This window comes from Euleptes europaea, chromosome 5, assembly GCF_029931775.1.
Source record: "Euleptes europaea isolate rEulEur1 chromosome 5, rEulEur1.hap1, whole genome shotgun sequence".
NCBI lineage: Eukaryota > Metazoa > Chordata > Lepidosauria > Squamata > Sphaerodactylidae > Euleptes > Euleptes europaea.
In genome coordinates, this window is record NC_079316.1 from 83,698,459 (window position 1) to 83,723,400 (window position 24,942).

Here is a 24,942-nt window from a genome sequence, read left to right on the forward strand (position 1 = left end):
ATTAGTTTGCCATATCTCTGGTTTGGTAGCTGATTTCTCATTAGACAACCAGTACTGATTGGTTGGGTCTAGAATTCTCACTACTAAATATGGTCTTTTTGCCTCAAAAATAGAGCTGGAGGGTTTTTCTCTAAACAAAGTTATTATATTTCACTACTGTAAACAAACATTCAATAATAGTAACTATACCTGACTCCAGTGGAGAATATTTTTCACAGATGTATAATCTGGGAATATTGATACATATACATCTGTCCGGCTCTGTAAGAAAGGATTTGTTGGTCATTTGACTTTTTTCTATTAAAACAGGACCCATTCTCTCATGTGCTACAAATGGACTTTAAGGTATGGATTCATTATAATAGCTACATTATCAGTCAGGCGCTACTCAAGACATTGGCAAGGCAGGGCATCTTCTGGGTGCGCCTGAACGTAAAGAGGCCCATTTAACAGATAGTGCTGCCTTTCTTATTTATGGAGTATCCAAGAAGGGCTGTGGAAGCATGAGAAAATTTGTGGCGTGTATGCTATCTCTGTTCTAGTTTAAAGCATGGAGGGCTGTGAATGTATTATCTAAAGACTCCAACCCCCCAAATCCTAGACTTTATAGTATCCTCCATGAACAGTCTCAGAGCAAGGGTTAGTTTCTTTAGGGAAAAAAAGCATAATATGTCACTAGTGGCCAAGTGAAATTTCTTTGCTGGGGGAAAGTTTAAAAATAATAGCTAAGAGATCTTTCTGGAAATTTGAAGAGATTTGCTAACTAGCAAGCAGAGGTACTGGGATTGCAAGGCTGTGGAGAGAATTCTAAGTGGAAGGACATTCACTAGACATCCAACCTGTCACATGAGATAGTAAATTAGGAGGAAGCCTTCATCTCTGTCAAAAACCAAGTTGTCAACAAGTCTTAAACCAATGACTTGAGCAGTGGCAGGTTTGTTTTATATATGAGGAGCCACTGGCACCAGCAGTAGCAGCGCCAGCCCCAGCCCCATCAGTCACCACAAATGTCCCATCTCAATCTGGATCTGTTCCTGGAGCCTCTGCCCCCTTTAGACCTCTTTTCAACTATTTTGGGCCCCCATCAATGGGCTACATGCAGGCTATGAAGCCACCAGATGCCCAAGATTCCCAGAGCACATACACGGACCTGCTTTCTGTCATTGAGGAGATGGGCAAGGAGATCCAACCTACTTATGCAAGCAGCAAGAGTGCCATGGAGCGGCTGAAGTGAGGGGTTATCCATGTCCAAGCATTGGTAAGAGAGTGTCTGGCAGAGACAGAGTGCAATGCCCATATGTAACAGCTGCTTCCTCCTGGCACTGTCCCGTGGACTTTCTGACCAATCATCCCCACTTTGAAATCTGGAGGTCCGGCCCCTGCCATTTCTGTCAATCAGTGTTGTACATACTGGAACTACCAAAGCCTTCAAAGACCTTTATACCAAATGGCACCTAAGAATCTGAAGTGTCTCCTGCGGCATCAGAATACTTCCCATCAATTGACATTCTGGGAATTGATGCAGAAACATTTTGTTGCACACACCTGATCAACCAATGAGAATGATGGCTGGTAGCAAGTCTGTTATTATAAATTGTGTGTGTGGGGGGGGGGGGTTATAAATAAAAGAAAAGCTTTGGAATTGAGATTCTCTCCTTTTCCCTGCATGTTTTTAAAACCTCATGTGATGGAAAGTAAGACATTGTGGGTCTGTATTGCAAGATGTGCTTCCATAGAAAAGCAGTGCATGACTCTCTCTGCCGCTTGCAGTGGAAACTTCAGCCAGGAGTCATTGAGCCAATACTAGAAAAACTGTAATAAAATATTTCTACTCCTTAAAAAAAAAAAAGAATAATCTGCTGTTGCTGCCTGTAGACCTGACCTTCACCTTGCTCCATTCTACAGTTGCCTCAACCAATCCTCAAATGCACAGGGCCTGCCTCTGACATTCTTGAAAAAAGAGCCTTGTTTTCAAACAAGTTAAACATGTACACTATTCAAACCTTAATGCAGAGCACTAAAAGTGCTTTTTTAAATACACAAGAATACCTGATTTAGATTTTTTTCATTACATCCACTGAAAAACAAAAGAACTTGTTTGCAAAGCACATCCACTGGCTGGTAACTGCATCTTCGGGCCAGAAACGCTTTCAGTCTTGGACTCAACAGACAAAATTCTTTCGTGCCAAATATAATCTATATAAAAGGGGGGAGTCTTTACTCCATGAATTGCTTAAATACATTTCTTAATACAACAATAAATATATTCTTATAGACTATAATACACATATGTGTGCACATGCACGCACATGTATACAAATAAAAGCAATAGGGGGACAGAGGGTTGCCCATTGTAGTGCCCTGATCAAATACTGTGGGGTGATGTAGTGTACCTGCACAGACGAATGCAAACAGAGGATATTCCCTTTGCACCTACAAATCCTGTCTGGACTCCCTTAGTATGATCTTGCATTTAAACAGTTACAGATATTTTTGTTCTGCTGCCCCAACAAGGGCATTAAAAAAACGGAGGCACTTCTGTGGATAACTAGGAACAATTTATGTACAAACCTATTTGGAAGATTCAGAGAAAACTTGTGCTTGAGAAGTGCTGTTAAGTCACAGCTGACTCATGGCAACCCAGTTGGGTTTTCAAGACAAGAGGGGGTTTGCCATTGACTTCCTCTGCATAATGACTCTCTAGCCTGATCTCGTCAGATCTCAGAAGCTAAGCAGGGTCAGCCTTGGTTAGTATTTAGATGGGAGACCACCAAGGAATACCAGGGTTGCTATGCAGAGGAAGGCACTGGCAAACCACCTCTGTTAGTCTCTTGCCATGAAAACCCCAAAAAGGGGTCGCTATAAGTCAACTGCGACTTGACGTCATTTCACACACACACACACACACATTCCTTGGTGGTCTTCCATCCAAGTAGTAATCACAGCTGACCCTGCTTAGCTTCTGAGATCTGATGACATCAGGCTAGCCTGGGCCATCCAGTTTGAGGCAGAGAAAACCTAGCTCACACAAATTACAGAAGTCGTCTGTAACAGAAGGTTAGTTTTAAAATTGGTAACTTGTTATAGCTAGAAGAAATAGGGTAAGCTATATGGAAAATATATAGTCATGGATTACACAACTAAAGGTTTTTAGACTAATACTTTATATTATAACATATATATTTTAATGCAGGTGAGACATGGAAGCCATGTTCTAGTATATAAGGAATAAATAAACATACAGGGAGCTTCACTATACTAGAAGGTAATTTGACTTTTGGTTTTATAAGTAAACTTTTTTTTAATTGACCTTATCTCCATGGAGAATATACGAATGATTTCTCTTCCCTGCTTTCCCTTTTCTTCCCAAAGGGCTTTTATACATTTTTTACTGTTCATTATGACAAAATTATATTATTAGGATGTGTGCAAAATTATAACTGTATGACTAACCACTGAGGAAGGCCTCCTCAGGCCAAAACGCGTTTGGTCCTTTTTGGATCCTACTTTGGTCAATGTAAGATTGTACATCGCAGGTGTTCATGTTTGTATATGTTGAATGTGAAAGTCTTGCTTATGCTAAAGGCCTTATGTTTTTAACGTGACTGTGTACCTTATTAAAATTTATATATTTGTAATTTTAGCATTTTTTCAGCTCACCCTCTTCGGTTTGGAAACATGAGAAGAAGCCACATACACAGGCCTAATGGCAACAGAGCACCACAAGAACATTCTGGCACTCAGTTATATTCCCTTCCTTAGACCTTCTGTCCCTTCTTCTGTGCTAAGGAGGATTGCCAGATTAACCATAGACAAACTGCTGACCCCTTCCTGGGATTGTCTCCCTTTCCCCCCTCCTTTCTGTTTCCTGGGAACCAGGAAAACAAACTGCAAGCAGCTGGCAAAACAGCCTGATATTCCTGATATTGTCAGGAGTGAAAATATTAAAGTTGGGAACTATTGCTAGTGCCTTTCATGGTATTAGATACTGTCAATCCAATCGTGGAAATATCAGGCATTGTGTTGGGTTGTAAGTATCTGATGGCACACCCCTACCTATCATCCTGGCATGCTTGAGACAGCAAAAGAAAAGGTCCTTCTGTGAAGTTGGTTGGGTTTATTGGATGGGGTACATGGATAGCCATGAACCAACCAGGTTTATGGGTGAAATTCATCTGAGGATGCAAAAATCATAAATATTTGGAAGCTAAAAAAATCCCATGAAATCTTATTTTTAGAATTAATGAAATGCTTTTTAAGACAAGGCTTCACTCATTCAGAATGCATAGTATAAAAGTCATTAGATGATGCATTAGATAAGGGAAATTCCTATGCATACCTTAGATACATGCAACATTTTTTCAAGCAAACACAAAGCAAGATGTGCATCACAACAAATATGCAATATAATTTAGACCAATTTCAAGCATTCATTAAAAAATAAACAGTTTGAGTACTCAAGGGTGAAGGGCCCAAAATAATATCAAAATGGGGTCAAACAGAAGAGCTTTTGCCCATCACTAACACATATTTCTTCATTTTTGCTGGAAAAACGGGATTGGATGTCACACTCATCATTATCACATACCTTCAGTAATGCTGATGGAAACCTTAATATTTGTACAAGAGGGCTTTTGCTGTATGTGAATGTATATGCCGGTCCCAAGGCAAAAAACATCTTAATTTTTTCGGCAAGTAGAGGCACCACGGAAAATGCCACAAAAGCTGTAATAATGAAAAAAAATATTTTGCACACTTACTTTTTTTAAAAAAAATAATGCATTATTCATAGACAGATGGTTATTTAAAAACTTAGCATATTAAAACATGAGGAGAAATTGCCTAAGTGTAAAAAGAAGGAACCTGAAGAGGCAGCATAGAAATATTCCAAATGAATACATAAATGCCAAAACCTAGGAATTTTATCTGAACCAACCAGGTATATGGGTGAAATTAATCTGAGGATGCAAAAATCATAAATATTTGGAAGCTAAAAATATCCCATGAAATCTTATTTTTAGAATTATTGAAATGCTTTTTAAGACAAGGCTTTATTCATTCAGACTGCATAGTATAAAAGTTATTAGATGATGCATTAGATAAGGGAAATTCCTGTACATACTGTAGATTAGGGCTGTCGATTCGGTTCGGGAGGAACTGAACTCAAAAAAGGCAGGAAACGAGGGAGCTGAATTCGCTGACTTCGGGGGTTCGGTGAAAAAATTCAGCAGATTTGGGGTCCCCCCCATGCATTCATGGGGCTTCCATGAAGGCGCGCGGGGGGCCCTTTAAATAGATCTATGCCTCCCGGCCAGGAGGCACAGATCTATTCCAAGCCCCCCCGCGCGCCCTCAGGGGAATCCCTTGAAGGCGCGCGGGGGGGCCTTTAAATAGACTTGTGCCTCCCAGCCGGGAGGCACAGATCTATTCCGAGCCCCCCTATGCGCCTTCAGGGGACTCCCCTGAAGGTGCACGGGGGGGGGGCTTTAAATAGATCTGCGCCTCCCGGCCGGGAAGCCCCCTGAAGGTGCGAGGGGGGGAGAATTTTCCCCCAAAATCCGGATCTCGCCCGAATTTCGGGGATCCGAAGCGGGGGAGTTTGGACTTCGGCATGGCCCGAATCAAAATGGGCCGAATTTTGCCGAATCTGAATTTTACCGAATTTTTTTTTCAACAGCCCTACTGTAGATACATGCAACATTTTTTCAAGCATTTATCTATTGTTTAAACATGATAACTACTCACAATGTGAATAAATTGCTGCTGGTGGGTTTCTTCTGTTATGTGCAATTTCCTGAGAATAGGTTTTTAAAACAGTCTCATAGTCAGCCACACCAGCTGCCTTTAAGGCCTGATAGGTCACTAGAGCTAGTTGTGTTAAGAACTAAAGGCCCCAGAATCACAACCCATTGTTGCTTCAGCCAGGCAGCTGCTCTTGCCATTCTCTCAAAAGCTCCTAACATCATCAGACAGGGGCATTTTTGGACAGGGGCAACCCATTCCAGAAGGGGGGTAGATCCATGAAGCCCAAACTCTGCTCAGTGACCACCTGCAGGGTAAGTCTTGACTCTTGGGGAGACCAGCCTGAGGTCAGAACACTCCCCCACCTTGCTGGCTTGCTGCTAGATTCTAAAAGTCATTGTAGCTGGGTCTGGCTTTGTCCCCACCACCGTCAGTGGCACTACACCACTTCCGGAGTAGCCATGTTCACATCTGACTGAGCTGTTAAGAGTGTCCCACCACTGGTCGGGCCCTGCATAACCACTTGACCAGTCCCAAGTACAATTTTATATGCTTGATCCATTTTATCTTGTTGAAGCAGTAATATGTTTAGGCTTCACAAAAAGGTATTGAATATACCACAGTTTTGACCAACATTTCTGGGGAGGAGGGTCAGGAAAAAAATAGGAAATTCACAGTATTTTCCCAAGGCTTCAACATTTCCATAAATGGTACATCTCTAGAGACATCTAATCTAGATTGACCCAAACATTTGGGCTACAATAATTCTCAGAACCTTTCCTCTCTGTTTTAAATACCATTGTGCATACAACAGTATGGATTAGAAGGCAAACATATCTAAGAACAGATAAAACCATCCTCTTCCGTCTAGGTGAATGATAAACTTCATGCTCTACATACCTATGGTGCCTCCCTCAGCATGACCAGCATAATAGATTTTTTCCTGTCCACTTTTTTGCAGAATAAAGTCTGCCATGGCTGAAAGATCATAAATGCCCATTTCATGCAAACTGAAAAGGAGAACACACATTGATTAATATTAACTGCATTCATAAACCTTTGTTCATAAGCACTGCAACTGTTTCTAGTAAGAAATAGGAACATACAATGCATTTTCAATTTTGTCAGCTCAATTCTAACAGTATAGGTTCATTTAAGCCACATGACAGATCCTTGACTATCAAACATGTAACTGTTTTGTGATGTTTAAAAACGGATTGTTTATTCTACTAACTCATTTCTAATTAGTTCCTAACTAGTTTCTTAAATATATTCCTTTTGTCCATTTACATCCTTTTTAGAGTTCTGGGTTGTGGTCCGCTATGGAGATTAGATTTTTGCTTTCTTGTTTGTTTGTTTGTTTGCTTTTGTTTGCCTTCCTTCAGAGCCCAGGATTCAGGACAAGTCTCCCATGGTGATTTATAACAGTGTTTTTATATTATTCTATACTAAGTCATGATTGTTCCATGGCATACACAATGGCTGCACAATGCAAATAACGTTATTCTGCCTTATGAGATTTCCAATGACAGATATGTAATTTTAGAAATTATATCATACAATCTCTCTTCCATATAACTTTAGTAGCAATGACCAATGATGGTCATTTACCCATCCTCTGCACTGCAATTCCTTCTCTTTTGTAAACAATCATCTGCTTTGTTTCTTGAGCTGTCATTCTACTATGCAAATTTGTTGGTGAAAGAGAAATATCTCCGTCTGTCAATCACACACATGGTGTAACTACTAAATCAAAAAAGGACATATTGATTTTTTTTAAATGATGCCTGCTTGAGAAATAGAGTTCATACCAAAAGCAGTTTATTTCTGACACCCTGGGAAGAGAGATTCTGCCCCTGCAAATCAGGGGACTTAGAAACTGTTGAGCATGCCCTCCTGAACTGCAATTTCTATGCATTACCCCGTTCGAAGTTTATTGAGCCCCTCTTATCGAGATTGAGACCTGACAGGGCAGGTGAAAGGTTTGAGATGCTCCTACAAGGGGGTAATCCTTCGACCACTCTTCAGGTTGCAAAATTTTGTTTAGCAGCAATGAAAATTCATCGCCTTAGAACAGCGCAATTGAGGTGACTTCCGGTGGTGCCGCTGGAGAGAGCACTCCATTTCCCCAGGTTGTCCTGGGAGAAATCCAAGTCTGCGTTATTTTTGGGGTACATAGATACCCCAATCCGACCCTTGCAAGTGGGTCCTTATCGGATCGATCAGCCTAAACCCGTGTTGGCGAACCTATGGCACGCGTGCCACTTCCGGCACGCGTAGCCCTCTCTGCCGGCACGCGCGGTTCCTCCAAGCCGCTGGCCTTTCCGGCTCTGCCCCACCCCGGGTGATCTCCAACCAATAGAGATCAGTTCCCCTGGAAAAAATTGCCACTTTGGCAATTGGACTCTATGGCACTAAAGTCCTTTCCCAAACCCCGCCCTCCTCAGGCACCACCCCAAAAACCTCCCACTCATGGTGAAGAGGAACTTGGCAACCCTAGCCTTTCCCTCTGGGCCCCCTCTGGGGGTGGTATTCAGGTTAAATTGCCGCATTGGCACTCGGCGATAAATATGTGGGTTTTCGGTTGCAGTTTGGGCACTCGGTCTCTAAAAGGTTTGCCATCACTGGCCTAAACCATAACAAAGAGTCGGAAGGATACCTTTTAGACTGACAAGAATTATCACCAATGAGAAGGTCCGAAGGAAGGGGAGGGTGATTTCTCTTCCTGATTTTCCGGCGAATTCCTGCCACGTTTGCAGCAAGGGAGTGCCTGGAACGGAAGACTCTCTATAACACCCTCTCTATCATTGGAACTAAAACAACAGGAAGTAGCCGCGGGACTGAATATCCGTCGCACTCGAGTTACTTTCAAATCATTCCTGAAGGAATAACCATCGAGAAGAGGCGATAGAAGGTCTGCAGCACTAGTAACTTCCTGTTTACTTCCTGATTAATCCGATCTAGAGCGACCGAAAAAACTCACTGGTATTTTAAAACTTTAAAATGCAATTTTAAAGCCAATTTCGACTCTTTTCAACCCGAAAAAATTATTAGGCTGATCTTTGAACTATCATCTTTTAACCAGCACCTTAAAGGCCCTGTCGGTGGACATGTATTTTACCAGCTTTTTTTGAATGTAAATGTCTCGACCCCGCTCTGGCTCACTACATAGCCCTGCCTATACTAAACTAAGGGACTCTTTACAAACCTCGACCATGGAAAAAAAGTTACAGGATATGCTAACTAAACAAACTGAGGCAACAAATAAACAGTTTGAACAGATGTCTACACAGATGGCACAGTTGACTTCTATGATGACAAATCTTGGTCAAGCATCCCAAGCTATCAATCAGAAGTTGGATGTGGTCACTGGAGACTTGAAAGAAGTAAAAACTCAAATGATTGTTATGAAGACAGATATGCAAGCGATGGATGTATCAATTAAGAAAGTGATGGATGAGCACAAGGACACAAAGAAAAAATTAACAAGCCAAGAAAAACAGATTGAAACAATACAAGCGGATCAGATGGCGGCAAAAAATCAAATGGCAATGATGGAGATGAGAGTGAAAGAGACCAACCTTCGTATACGCAATTTTCCAGATATGATGGGAGATAATAAAGAATCTGCAATACCAAATTTGGCCTACTTATTTCAGATAGATGAACAAGAATTAAAACAAGCCATTAATAGAATATACAGGATACCACTACCTGCTAGAATGAGAAGATCTAAGCCAAGAGATTTGATGATAGTGTTCTATGACACCAGAGTTAAAGACAAGATTATGAAGATTCATTATGAAAATCCAGTGTCAGCAGGAGACTCCTCTCTTATACTACTGAAGGATATTCCAAGGCATCTACTTTCACAGAGGAATAACTACAAAGACTTTGTGTCTATACTGAAAGCTAATGGCATCAAATATCGTTGGATTATGCCACAAGGTTTGGCTTTCACCTATAAGGAAGTGAAAACGACAATTCTATCCCAAGCAGATGTGGGGAAATTTTTGAGAAAATATAAAATGGACCTTAAAGAATTACCTGGAGAGAAGGAGGAAGAAGAAGAGGAAGAAGAAGAGGTACAGGGTGCAGAAGGTGGTACTAAACTATAGACTTTTTATTTTGCTAAAAAATACTACATTATGGCAAAAGCAATTTCTTGGAATGTAAATGGACTGAATGAGAAAACTAAAAGGGCCAGAATCTTCAAATATCTACAGAAATATAAATACTCCCTAATTTGCCTACAAGAAACCCATATAGCTTCAAAGCATAAAAAATACTTGGAGAAACAGGTGCTTGGACAAGCATTTATTGCTTCTGCTAAAACTAAAACAAAGGGAGTGGTAATCTATGCCCACCCCAGTCTCTGTCCAGAACTAGTATATAAAGACAATGAAGGAAGAATTGTAATTATCAGAACTAAAATATTGGGACAAAGGACAATAGTGGTTGGAATCTATGCACCCAATGAAGGGAAAAAATCCTTCTATGAAAAATTACATGACCTGATAACCCAGTACGCACAAGACCAAATTTTATTGATGGGCGACTTCAATGGAATTATTCTCCCATCTCTGGACAAAAAATCAAAAGCAAAAGATATCAATGATGGATGCTTGCCTAAAACTTTCTTTGCCATGGCTTCAGAATTAGAATTACAAGACATTTGGAGAACAATGAATACAACAGCTAAAGAATACACCTTTTATTCAGCAAGACACGATTCACACTCCAGAATCGATATGATATGGGCCAGTAAATCAATTTTCACGCAACTACGTAAAATTCATATTTTACCTAGAACTTTTTCTGATCACAATCCTGTTACCTTTGATTGGAACAATAAACAAGCATTTAGATGGCGAATGAACGATAAACTTTTAAAAGACAACAAGATACAAAAGGAATTACAGGTTTTAATGAAAGACTTTTTTGAAATTAACCTTAATGGGGAAACTTCTTTAAATACAGTTTGGGACGCATTCAAAGCTGTTCTGAGAGGTTTTATGATACAGAAACACTCGGCCTGGAAGAAGACTCAATTGCAATTTACAAACAACATACTTTGGAATTTACAAAATTTGGAGCAGAAATTGGTAATGGTAACACAGGAAGAGAAGAGAAGAGAAATTCAAATACAGATTTCTGCTTCTAAACACCAATTAAATTTGGTAATAATGGAGGAAATGAATAAAAATCTGAAACTTGCTAAACAAAAGTATTTTGAATATGCAAATAAACCAGGAAAATTTTTAGCAACACAACTGAAGGACTCATTTCAAAAGAAGATTATAACAAAAATCCAAACTGCTAAAGGACCAGTTTATTCAACTTCAGAAATTCAGAAAGAATTTGTTTCATTTTACTCTAAGTTATATCAGAAAGAAAATATTCCAAAACAGAAAATAGATAAATTTCTAAACTCAATACAGATGAAAGCTTTGTCAATGACCCAGAGAGAATGTATTGAAGCTCCAGTAACAAGGGAAGAAATACAAGAAGCAATACTGAGACAAAAAACGGATAAAACACCTGGACCAGATGGAATTACTGCACTATTTTATAGAACATTTAGTGACAATTTAGTTGGATTTTTTGGTTCACTTTACAATGCAATTTTGGACGAGGGAACATCCCCGGAGACTTGGTCACACGCATTTATATCACTGATACCCAAAGAAGGAAGAGATCCAGAAAAAACATCTAATTACAGACCTATATCGCTCTTAAATGTGGATTACAAAATTTTTGCTTCGGTTTTGGCATGTAGGATAAAGCAATTTATTAAGGATCTTATACATGAGGACCAAGCAGGTTTTATACCAGGAAGGCAAATAAAAGACAATGTAAGAATTTTACTAGATTCATTGGAATATTATGACCATAATATTCAACAAACTGCGGCTTTTGTATTTTTGGATGCAGAAAAAGCCTTTGATATGGTCTCTTGGAACTTTTTGAAACGGATTTTGGATAAATTGAATTTTGGAGATCGTTTTCAGAAAGGTATATCGGCTATTTATACCTCCCAACTAGCTAAAATTTTGGTTAATGAATCAATGTCAGATAACTGCCAAATCACGAAAGGGACTAGACAGGGATGTCCCCTGTCTCCACTTTTATTTTTGTTGGTGTTGGAACCGCTATGTGTGAAACTAAGAAGTATGGAGGACATCCGCGGGCTAAGAATTAAAAAACATGAATTTAAGTTGAGAGCATTCGCGGATGACCTACTGCTAATTTTGGAAAACCCAACACAGTCAATGAATATACTTCAGGAGACTTTGGATGATTTTGGAAAAGTATCAGGCTTTAAAGTGAATCAAGAAAAAACAAAGATAATATTTAAAAATTTATCGGAAATACAACAACAGGAATTTATATCATATACTGGCTGGGAGAAAGCTAACAAAGTTAAATACCTGGGAATTTGGATCACTGCAAAGAATAAAGATCTGTTAACCAACAATTACCTCAAGTTATGGGGTAAGATTAAAACTGATATGATTATATGGTCAAACAAAAAATTGTCATTAATGGGACGTATCTCAACGATCCAAATGAATGTCTTACCGAGGATGCTCTTCTTATTCCAAAATTTACCAATAATATCACAAACAAAATATTTTGAAACTTGGAGGAAAGACATTTCAAACTTCATCTGGCAAGGAAAAAAACCAAGGACTGCTTATAAATACTTGGTGGATCTAAAAACTAGAGGAGGTTTAGCACTGCCTAACTTTCAACTCTATGCTGAAGCGGTAGCTTTAGTATGGCTAAAAGACTGGATGGATTTGTCAAATGTACGTTTGCTAGACTTGGAAGGTTATAATAACCTAAGTGGATGGCATGGTTATTTGTGGTATGATAAAATTAAGTTACAAGCAACATTCCGTAATCATATAATCAGGTCCTCTCTACTTCGTATTTGGATGAGATATAAACACATTTTGGAACCAGAAACACCGATGTGGATATCGCCCCAAGAAATGCTAACTTTGCGCCCACTTAGACCAGACAAATTTATTACTTATCAAGATCTAATTAATTGGGAAGGAAAGAAATGCTCACTAAAAGACTTTCAACTGCTTAAGGATGATTTACAATGGCTTCAATATTACCAAATCAAATCAGTTTTTGTACAAGATGCAAAAAAAGGTTTCTCTAAAGAAAAATCTCCTTTTCAAAGGATTCTACTAGACAATAATACAAAGCTGATTTCTAAAATGTATAATCTCCTTTTAACAATATACTGTGAGCAGGACACGATTAAACCAACTATGATCGATTGGGCTCAAAATGTGGGACATGATATTGTTTTAAATAAATGGGAAAGATTATGGTCTAAAGATTTAAAAGGAATAAAAGCACAGTCAGTGCGAGAAAACATCTATAAAATGATGTATAGATGGTATCTAACACCCAAGAAAATTGCAAAGATTTATAAAACGATGTCCCCTACTTGTTGGAAATGTAACAAAGAAATTGGTTCCTTTTATCACATGTGGTGGACCTGTGACAAAGCCAAAGACTTCTGGGACATGATTTATAACGAACTGAGATTAATACTACAAAAGAATATATCCAAAACACCAGAAATGATGTTATTGAGTATGATTCCAGACGACTTAGCAACACAAAGAACCTTTTTGATATATGCCACAACAGCTGCGAGACTGCTTTATGCAGCGAAATGGAAAGGGCTAGAAACTCCAGAGAAAAAAGACTGGATTGTTAAAATGTTTGAAGTGGCAGAAATGGCAAAACTCACAGCTATTCTAAATGAAGAAAATGACGTTCGGTTTTTGGGGGAATGGGGGGCGTGGATGCATTATTGTGAATATGAGTTAAAATTGGGAAGAATGGAAGAATATTTTCTAATCTGATCCAGAGGATTATTATTTTTTTTTTATATTGAATAAGCAAAATTATATTTACTAACAGATTATGGTTTTTTATATATGGTATTGATATTTTATCAAGATTAGATTACCTATGACGGGAGGAACCTTTTATTAAGAGGCAGATAGAGGTGATGGGGAAGTCAAAAAATTTTCCATTTCTTTTTTTTCTTTTTTCTTTTCTCTTTTTAATTATATGATATGGAATTATAACAACTTTAGGTTAGAATTGAAATTCGATATTGTTATAGATGTTGTTTAATGCAATGGAAAATTTCTATCATAAAACCCAATAAAATTTATATAAAAAAAAAAAGAACAGCGCAATTGACAGATGTGTCCCAGCTGTAATTCTTTTTTACTTACAGGACAATGATTAGCACATTACCTTTGATACTTTTTGCAGGACAATGATTCAGCTCAAAACCAACCCCTTTCTGACTATATATTACTCTTCCTACACACTTGACACTGAGAGACACTGTCCTTCAGTGTTACTCCTCTGAAGTTGCCTGCCACAGCTGCTGGCGAAACATTAGGAAAGAAAATACCAAGACCACGGTCACACAGCCCGGATAACCTACAAGAACCAATGAACTCTGACCGTGAAAGCCTTCGACAATATTTTGAAAATAACCTTTCCACTATTATTTTAAGTTAAAAGATAATATGTAACTGTTATATCTATTATAGGGGTAGAAAACAGAACTGAAATTACAGTTTGGAATATCCTAGTAGGATTAGGATTTTAAATACAAAAGAGTGTACAAATTTATAACAAGACGGAGGAAGATGAAGGGGAAGTCTTTTTATTACATTATATTTTATTAACGATGAAAGAGCTTTTCGACAATATTGTTAAACCTCTCTTTATGCTATCTATTCACAATATGTATATGTTGTTGAAAAGTATTTCCCTACAGTATAATATTTTGAAAAATATTTTTTTTTATAAAAAATAAAAACAAAACTGATCCGATTCTCCAGCTGGAGCTAGTGCAGTTGATAGAGCATTGTCTGTATATGTTCTCAAAGCGAGGTCCCAATAAGGAGTTTCGCCACTGCATTCTGTACCAGCTGGAGCCTCCAGATCAATCTTGAGGGCAGCCCTACATAGAATGAATTACAGTAATCCAGCCTAGAGGTGACTGTTGCATGGATAACTGTGGCTAGATCCAGGCGGGAGAGGTAAGGCACCAGCTGCCGGACCCGGTGGAGATGGAAAAATACCATCTTGACCACGGCTGTGACATGAGCCTCCATAGATAAGGAGGCATCAAGGATCACACCCAGACTCTTGATGGCAGGTGCAGATGTTAATTGCATGCCGTCAAGTGTCAGGAGCCAGCACCCTGCCCCAAGCCACCCCAACAGAGGCATAGAGTCTTTACATGATAGATGTTTGGCTTAGAATGCTCTTCTGGACAAGCCACGAGATAATTAATAGCATTCAATTGCTTGAGGACCTCTCCAGGGCCAAACCACATTACACACATTTAATTAACACTTTGCCCATAGGGAGAAACTTTTTCTCCACAGCAGTATGATGATCATAAATTGTTTTTGGTTAAACTGAGATCCTTTTAAATTCTCTTGGGCAGTTTGCCACACATCACTCCAAGTGATGCAAAGTCTCTGCATATATTCATTTACGATATGGGGGGAGCAGTCACAAGAATTGCTTCCCATTGTTGCTTTAAAAAACTTATGAAACCTCTGAGAGATCTTCCAAAAAACAATTAATTGAGTCAGAACCCTAAGCTTTCTTGGATTGTATCATGAAAGGCACACATATCAGAAAAAGTAAAGACTGATCCCAATCAGAAAAATGAGCAAGAGCATATTTCTTTAACATTTGCCCAATAGTTTTGTTCAGACATTCCACCAAGCTGTTATTCCACTAACAATAGGCAGGACTGATTCTGTGTTCAACCTTGAGAATCTCAAATAGCTTCTGCATCAGGCCAGATGTGACTGCAGCACCAACAACAGAAGCGATGATCTTAGGAAATTCCCAACAGCAAACAGGTATTAAGGCTCTGGCCACATTGTGAGCAATAATCTTTGTAAGTGGAATAACTTCACAAAAGTGGATGCAAACAACAATGACAGTCAAAATTATTTTTCCCCAATCGCATGGGCCAATAATATCCATTTCCCACTTCTCAAAGGGCCAATAATATCCATTTCCCACTTCTCAATAGGACATAGCTGAAGCAGTGCTCTACGTCTGTCTCTATCATGCTCTATGTGCTGTAAAATGTCACAGGTCTGGCAACAACTCTTTACACTGTGATGCACACTTAGCCAATAGAATTATCTACAGTTCTTGTCATACCAAAATGCCCAGCAAACAAACAACAACAACAAACCCTACCCCCCAAAAAAATCAGCTGGAATAGGGGATACGTCTGGGGTCTGAGCAGGTGGTTTTAAAGCAAATAGCACCAAATTAGCAGGGAACCAAGTCCACATTCTCCCCTAAAGACCTCCAAGTTTGAAGGGGGTTGAATGGAGGTGTTCAACTATATGGAACCCTTAACAGGTGTCCCCAGCCATTTGGTTCCATTGTTTCCTAAGGGATAAATATGGGCGGTTTCTCTAGGTCTGGAGTGGGTATTTGTAGAGCAAACAGCACCAGAATTGCAGGGTAACAAGTCTTTCTCTCTCCTGAATTCTCCCAAGTTGTAATGAGATTGGACAAAGGAGTCCAATTTTATGGACCCTGAACACTGTTGTTGGCCTCATGTCTGCAGTCAAGTCTAGTTTGGCCCTGAGTCTCTGAGAGAACAATTTAATATAAATGGGGTAAGTGGACAGATAAATACTTATGTTAAAGAGGGACAGCAGAAAATTAACAGAAAATTGGGAAAAAATGGCATTTCTTCAGAATGTTTGGAATGATAAGCAGTCAACTGTTAGAGGTTAACTTCTTATTGTGAAATACAGTGCTATAAATTGAGGATTTTCCTGTTTATGTTTTGGTTGTATCTTGATATTTTGTAATTAAATAACATCTTTATTTAATAGTTATTGATCATTTCTCCACCTTTAGTATACAATGTGTTATAAAAGTAGCAACTAAAAAAAATAACAAGACACAAAGGTGATATAACAAAACAGCAAATAGAACTACATTAACCATAAAACAACAAACAAAAATCAACACAGTTATAGATGTTAAGGTTATTTAAAGCAAAAAAAACCATGACATCACAAAATGTCCAGAGAAGATGCCAGGCAAAGAGAAATGAGGAGGGCATTTCAAAACAGGGGTACAATCACCAAAATCTCCCTATTTCTCAAAACCTGCAAAAAGGTGACTATGTTGTCCAGGCAGAATTGTATAACTAGTCCTGCAAATACTCTGGTCCCAAGCTAGATCAGAACTTGCCATATCAGATATATGCCTTACTTCATGTGTGAGACCCAAGATGTTCTGAGATATCATGGAGGCCATGAAATCCTGAGTTATTCCTACCTGAAGGTCCTTATTATGGATGTAGTGGTCACCACGTAACAAAAATTTCAGCTACCTCAACACTCGATCTGAGACCACCTCTTAGAGCTCAAGTAGGAAGGTGGTTGGGCAACTCCCTGAATGCCACATTTCAGTCATTTCACACCAAATGAACTTACCTAAAATCCCAAAATTCCTGTTCATCAATTGTAAGGAATTGGTGTCTTCTAGACAAGGAACTGCCTCTACTATTTCCAATCCACACATCATATCCAGCATCTGCTAGGAAGAAGCCCAGGCTATTATTGGGCAGATTTGCTACCCAAACACTGCCATCTGTAACCAGGCCATGCATCAGCAGTATAGCTGCCTTTGTTCCTGAAAAATATGAAGGAGTAATGAAGCTAAATCCTCTGTGATATGGCACATAAAATTAAAACATCCATAACATGGTTAGAATGTTGGAGATGGATATAAGGTAGAAAGATTTAAATCCATGTTCAGCTGGAAAACTCAGGGAAGAGCTACAATTATATACCAATGCATATAAACAAATCCTGACATCTCCTTTTTTAATTAAAACAAAACTTATGGGAAATGGGGCATTTGAATTTGGGAAGAGGCATGTTTGTGTATGTGTGCTTAAACTCCTGTTCTCCAAAGATTCTATGCTCCCAAACATACCTGTCATTCATCCCCACACACAGGGGTTATGATGAGCCTTTATCCTGTCAAATTTAACAAGTTGAGGATAATGATTAGGGTTGCCAACCCCCAGGTACTAGCTGGAGATCTCCTGCTATTACAACTCATCTCCAGCTGATGGAGATCAGTTCACCTGGAGAAAATGACCGCTTCGACAATTGGGCTCTATGACATTGAAGTCTCTCCCCTCCCCAAACCCCACCCTCATCAGGCTTTGCCCCAAAAATCTCCAGGTATTTCCCAACTCGGAGCTGGCAACCCTACCAATGACAAACTTCAGAAGGCCTATATTTGAGAAATTCCATACTCCACCCCTTAACCATCATTTTCAGGATGCTAGCTCTTAAGAGTCTTGAGAAGGCCAAATTTCCTATCTCCTTCTGTAGATTTTCTCCTCTTCAACTGACACTCAACTGTCCTCAATACTCTGTGGCCACTGAGCATGCTCAGGTTGTTTTATCTTCTTTTTTCTTTACAAAATAATGCTTTCCGGATACCTAAAGAACCCCCTGAGAATGTAGAAATCCTGGCCATGCATGTGGGTGAACCCATTTCACTGCCATCATTAATTTATCAAAACATTTATATCCTGGCTTTCCCAGTGGCTCAAGGCAGCTTACAATACATAATTAAAAACATCAAACCACAGTTAAACCCCAATTCCCCATCTGATCCAATAAAATTCTTGCAGCTGTGCAATCTATTAAATGCTCTGGCAAATAGAACAGCCTTACAGCACCTCCAAAAGGTTTCCAAGGACAGTGCCTCCCACCTTTTCAGGGAGCCTGTTCCATAAAATGGAAGAACCATAAAGAAAGCATGGGCCCTCATAAATGCCAGGTGAGCCACCTTAGTGAGAAGCCACCCAGAAGGTGGCATGCTGAAGACTATAATACTCAACCACTCAGTTTCAGAGGGAATTATAATAGCTGAATTCCCTCATGTGCAGGTTTTCTCATACCGACATAACAAACTACATACCTACCTAACACAAGCAACAGAAGGGCCATAACTCAGCAAACTGGTTCTTTTAACAATTAGCAAAGACTAAAATAGGGAAAGACAGAACAAAGTAAAAGAGACAGGTAAGAGAAAGTTCCGTTGAGCACAAGCACATATCAAGTGCCAAAGAGAAACAAAGGAGAAACAATTGACAAAGGCTGGTGTCTCATCTGGCTGAGAGCTTTTACCAATACTTTTCAAAGGCCTAGAATACCATCCTTGGGCCTGCTGATTGCCCTCAGGGTCGCCTTCCTCTGATATTCCAGTATAGTTATCAGTCAAGTTGGTTGAGGGCAGTCAGGAGAAGTCTTAATATAGGTTTATCCCCCCCAGATCCTCCTGAAAGCGGGTAAAATCTTGGGAAAAACCTTATCCGACAGAGGGTCGAAGATATTGAACGTCAATCTGACATCTCTGCACCAGATTTTAAATGCTCATTGAGTGCAAAATATGTGGTTGCCCCGGCGACCTATTTGTCCTTGCTAGCGTTTAACAGCTCTAGAAGAGCATTTACCCTTGCAAGGTGTGCGGCACTTCCCTCTGCAGTGCTGGAAGGTAGATTTACTCAGATTCCACATGCAGAAAGGTTGTGTTTATGTCCGTTGGGTGAGATGGAAACAATGGAACATATGTTCTTGAGATGTCCTTATTATAAGGAGGTTAGATTAAAAATTTTAAAGCCTCTGTTAGATAGGATTTCAGATGAAACTGATGAAATTAAACTGGATTTTTCTGTTAGTAGACAAAAACCATCAGATATCATGCAAAGTAGCCAAATTCTGCCTTTTGATAAGAAGGATTCAGGGGGAAAGCCACTGATAAACCTATCCTCCATGAATCTGTCTAATCCCCTTTTAAAGTTGACTATGCCTGTGGCCAGCACTACATTACCTGGTAGCGAATTTCACTTTTTAATCACTCCTTGACTATAGAAATACGTCCTTTTGTCCATCTTGAATCTACTGTCCATTGACTTCATTGGATGGAGTTCTAGTATTTTGTGAGGAGAAAAAGTTCTCTCTGTCCGCTCCCTTTACCCTGTGCATAATCTGAAAAAACTCTATCATGTCTCTCCTTAGCCTTCTCTTTTCTAAACTGAAAAGTTCCAGATTCTTCTGCCTACCCTCATAAGAAAGATGTTCTCCTTAATTTTCTTGATTGCCCTCTTCTGTACTTTTTTAAACTTTGAAATGCACTTTTTGAGATACTGTGACAAAAACTGCACACAACATTCCAAATAAGGCCTCTGCATAGATCTATATAGGGGCATTATAATATTGGCTGTTTTATTTTTCATTTCTTTCCTAATAATATCCAGCATAGTAGTTTGCCTTTTCCAGCATTATAGCACACTGGGCTGACATTTTCACTGAGCTATCCACTATGACTCCAAGGTCTATTTCCCTCTGATTCTCAGCAAGTTCAGACTCCATTAGCATAAATTTAAAGTTAGGATTTGTGTTCCAATGTGCATCACATTATATTTACTTACACTTAACTTCATTTGCTGCATTGTTGCCTTCTCACCCAATTTGTTGGCCCTTTTTTCACCATCCTGGGAGGCACCATATTCAGAGATTTCAGGCCTAACTCAAGGGTAGGTTTCAGATTGTGGTGCTGGGGAGCTGCTGTTCAGCCCTTTGGTTGCTGGCCTGCAGGCTCCTGAAAGGTTTCATCTTGTCACCCATGCTTTTTAACATTTACATGAAGCCACGGGAAGAGGTCATCCAGAGAGCTGGACTGAATTGCTACCAATACTCGGATGACACTAATCTCTCTCTCGTGCTTCCAGCAGATACCAGGTAGGTTGAAGAAACTATGAAAAGGTACCTAGAAGTATTTTGGGGGTGGATAACAGCTAACAATCTGAAACTCATTCCCAGTTGAGTGGAGGTGCTACTGGTGGAGGGAAGGTTTGATTTGGCATGCCTCCTGTTTTAGATGGGGTTGGCTTCCCCTGATGGAGCTGTTTTGTAGCCTGGGGCGGCTACTAGACCCAGACCTCTTGTTGGATAAACAGAGGTGGCAGAGGTGGCCGGGGTGCCTTTCACCAGCTCTGACTGAACAGGAAACATCTTGTCACTGTGGAGCATGCCCTAGATAGATTAGATTACTACTATGTGGACTGTCTGGAAGCTTAAGTTGGTATAGAATGCTGTAGCCTGAATGTTGACTGGAGTGAGTCGGCAGAATCATATCATTCCAGTTTTGTTCCATTTAAACTGGCTCCCAACTTGCTTCCAGTCTCATAGAATAGAATCATAGACTCATAGAATTATAAAGTTGGAAGGTACCACCAGGGTCATCTAGTCCAACCCCCTGCTCAATGCAGGAAATTCACAACTCCCTCCCCCCGTCACACCCCCAGTGACCAGAAGATGGCCAAGATGCCTTCCCTCTCATCATCTGCCTAAGGTCACAGAATCAGCATTGCTGACAGATGGCCATCTAACCTCTTCTTTAAAACCTCCAGGGAAAGAGAGCTTACCACCTCCCGAGGAAGCCTGTTCCACTGAGGAACTGCTTTAACTGTTAGAAAATTCTTCCTAATGTCTAGACAGAAACTCTTTTGATTTAATTTCAACACGTTGGTTCTGGTCTGACCTTCTGGGACAACAGAAAACAACTCAGCACCATCCTCTCTATGATAGCCCTTCAAGTACTTGATGGTTATCATATCCCCTCTCAGTCTTCTCCTCTTCAGGCTAAACATACCCAGTTCTTTCAACCTTTCCTCATAGGGCTTGGTCTCCAGACCCCTCACCATCTTTGTTGCTCTCCTCTGGACACGATCCAGCTTGTCTACATCTTTCTTAAATTGTGGTGCCCAAAACTGAACACAGTACTCTAGGTGAGGTCTAACCAGAGCAGAGTAAAGTGATACCAGAGCAGAGTAAAGCAATACCAGTCTCAATTAAAGGTGCTGTATGGCCTGGGGCCAGCATACCTTAAGGACTACATACTCCCATATAAATCTACCCAACTTCTCTGGTCATCTTCAGAGGCCCTGCCATCTGAAGTTAGACAGGTAGCAATCCAAGAAAGGGCTTTCTTAGTCATGATGTTCAAATTGGGAATTCCCTCCACAGGGAAATGGACCTTTCTACCTCCGTCATTGTCTTTTGCCAGTGGGTGATGTTTTGCTTTGTTTTGTTTTTTGATTTGGCATTCTTTCATTAACCCTCCTCCTTGTGTGTATGTTTCTGTGTTTTGTGATATTTTTGCACTCATTAAGAAACAACAGATATACACAGCACTGTCTTTATGCTTCCTTATGAAGGCAGTGACAAAAGCAGAACTTCACATCATATTCTTTTGTCTAAACAAAAGCATATGATTGTATGTTCCCAAGTTTACTTTTACCTCCTGGAATTCTGCTAAGGCTCAGATAGTACCCGTCATGTGTGAGTACTTCATATTCTTCACAAGGATATCCCCAGTACTGGATCTTCTCAGTCTGTGTGTACAAAAAGACAATTTTCAGCAAAAATTAAATTTTTGGTGGACGTTGAAAGATGGCTCCTGAGAGCTAGTAATGCAAGATAGATTATAAAAGGACAATCCTATGAGTTTAGTTTCTTGTGGGGATGCATGAGGGAAAGGAGGGGGTAGAAATCAAATCAACTGGGCCGTCACATAAGGTACTCATGTGGAAATCCTTGACAGGATGTGATGCCGGAATAAGGGCTAGGCAAAACTGCTACAATGATTATTTTTATCTGAGCTCAATGTACCACATTCATAAATTGTTCTGGATTCATTTTGGTCTGGCTGTCTCCTAGATTCGCATATCCTTGCGCAACCACCATAATGATCAGTAGCCACATCCTGGAGAACCTGCAAAACACATGATATTTTAGACCTGAAAGAGAATCATACTTCACTGTTTTTAAAATGTGTTTAGATTCAAGACAGCAATGACATATTTTCAAACCAAATTGTAGGTTTCTGTGTACTGTATCACTTTAAAGTACAGGGGAAAGGAAGTGTGTTTAAATGTCCTCTTACAAAAAGAGGGGACAGTCTCCCTATCCGTAAATAAATATAATAAGGAAAATACAAGGCTGAACTTGTCTCAGAAATATTAATTTTTCTATGATTGCACTAGAAGTGATGTCATCATGTTACCAGCAATATGGAGACGCTCTCGTATTTCAGCAAAAACTCTACAGATTCAAGCCATTTTTACCGTAGAGTTTTTGCCCAAATACCACAGTGTCCCTATGTCACTGGCGATGTGATGATATCACTTGCTGTGAGCACTGGAAGTAATGTCAATGTGTCACTGGTGACTGAGGCCTAGGCCTCAGTTTGCTGATGATAAGTTCCCTACTGACCCACTCCCATCCCCTGCTGGTTGCCAGAGAATAGTTTGCAACTCTAGAGGGACCTTTTCCAGTTCTGTGGCATAGCCCGGTGACCCAACAGTCCCCTCCACCATTCGGCTGAACAGTACCTGGGGGAAGCACCCCAAAAGACAAGATCTCCTGCCCCCAGTGGGGATCTGGCCACTCTAGGTCCCTCCATGGGGTGATTCCTGATCGCATATGTAGGACATTATAAACAGGAGCAGACAAATTGTCTCAAGGTCATCACTAGGGCTGTCAATTCGGTTCGGCCCGAACTGAAAATCAGCCGAATTTCCCCTGATTCGGTGGTTTTTAGTTCGGGAGGAACCGAACTCAAAACTGGCGGGCAACCGGGGGGGCCGAATTCAGCGAGTTCGGGAGTTCGCGAATAAATTCAGCAAATTCGGCCGTCAGTAAGCAGCATAACCGTCAGTAAGCAGCATTCTCCTCCCCCGGCCAATCGGTGGGCAAGCTGGGTCTTCTTCTGGCCAATCAGTCAGGATTGAGTACTGGAGGAATCAGCTGATGTGCGGCCCGGCCAGGGAGAGAGAGAGAGAGAGCGAAATCCTCGTCTGTGGGTGGGGGGTGCTTGTGCACATTTGCTCCTTTCTGTGGCTGCAGGGGGCGTATTTTTTGGGGTACAGACACAAAACTTTTAGTGGAGCTTCAGATGAAGCTTCTTAAGATACCCCCCAAGTTTTGTAAACATTGGGTCAGGGGGTCCCGAGATATGGGCTCCCCCCTTTTTCTTTCCATGGCTGCAGGGGGCGCATTTTTGGGGGTACAGACACAAAACTTTTAGTGGAGCTTCAGATGAAGCTTCTTAAGATACCCCCAAAGTTTTGTAAACATTGGGTAAGGGGGTCTCGAGATATGGGCTCTCCCCCTTTTCCCTCCCCCCTTTTTCCATTTATGTGGCTGCAGGGGGCGCTTTTTTGGGGATATAGCCCCCAAACTTTTAGCATAGCTTCAGACAGTTATTCTTAAGATACCACCCACGTTTTGTAAAGATGGGTTCAGTGGGGGCAGAAATATCGCCTCCCCCCTTTTCTCTTTCTGTGGCTGCAGGGGGCGCATTTTTTGGGGTGCAGATCTCAAACTTTGAGCGGAGTTTCAGACCAGTGTTCTTAAGAGACCACCCAAGTTTTGTGAACATTGGGTCAGGGGGTCCCGAGATATGGGCTTTCCCCTTTCCCTTTTCCCCTTTTCCCTATTGGGATGAATGGATCAGCGAGCCGATCCTGTGTGCATCTTCTCCAGAGCAAAACGTCCCGTGCCTAATTGGAATCATCTTGGATTACAAGTCCTCCCCTCCTGATGGAACAGAAGACAGCCACAGTAAGACCCCTTTGGGGGCTTTAATCTATAACTTTTCTCCTGTGTATGTGTGTGTGTGTGGGGGGGGAAAGCAGAGTCTGTGTGTGTGTGGGGAGGGAGCAGTTTCTGTGGGTGGGGGGGAAGCCAAAGGGGGCTGTCGTCGGTTCTGCCTGGGGTGTGTGTTCCCCCTCGAGTCTCTCGCTCCCTGGTTTGAGGGGGGAGGTTTCAGTTGTGTGTCTTCTGGTTTTTCCGTGTTGCAAAGGTGTTGTTTTACAAGGTTGAGTTGCTTTGCAAACTGTTGTCGGGACTGGGAGCTTTGTGCGTGGGCGGCAAGCTCTGCTGAGAGATGCACATTAAGGGTGGGGGGGACCCCTTTCAGGGCCCATATCTCAGCCCCCCCTGACCCAATCTTTACAAAACTTGGGGAGTCTTTCAATAAACGTCCTTTGAAGCTCTG

General features: G+C 40.6%; 1 protein-coding gene and 1 pseudogene across 1 annotated transcript in view; one reads left to right on the forward strand and one right to left on the reverse strand.

Annotated features, from left to right (window-relative positions):
* LOC130478350 (lipase member M-like) overlaps nucleotides 1-24,942 on the reverse strand; it is a 35,572-nt gene that overhangs the window by 4,630 nt on the left and 6,000 nt on the right. Inside the window, exons 4-10 of the mRNA XM_056850496.1 lie at nucleotides 22,554-22,681; nucleotides 22,183-22,276; nucleotides 17,292-17,490; nucleotides 6,643-6,752; nucleotides 4,589-4,725; nucleotides 2,050-2,196; nucleotides 190-261 (exon numbers count right to left, since the gene is read on the reverse strand). Coding sequence (XP_056706474.1) covers nucleotides 190-261; nucleotides 2,050-2,196; nucleotides 4,589-4,725; nucleotides 6,643-6,752; nucleotides 17,292-17,490; nucleotides 22,183-22,276; nucleotides 22,554-22,681 — 887 coding nt within the window. The remainder of the gene's footprint in view (nucleotides 1-189; nucleotides 262-2,049; nucleotides 2,197-4,588; nucleotides 4,726-6,642; nucleotides 6,753-17,291; nucleotides 17,491-22,182; nucleotides 22,277-22,553; nucleotides 22,682-24,942) is intronic.
* LOC130477771 (cyclin-dependent kinase 2-associated protein 2-like) lies at nucleotides 1,010-1,303 on the forward strand (annotated as a pseudogene).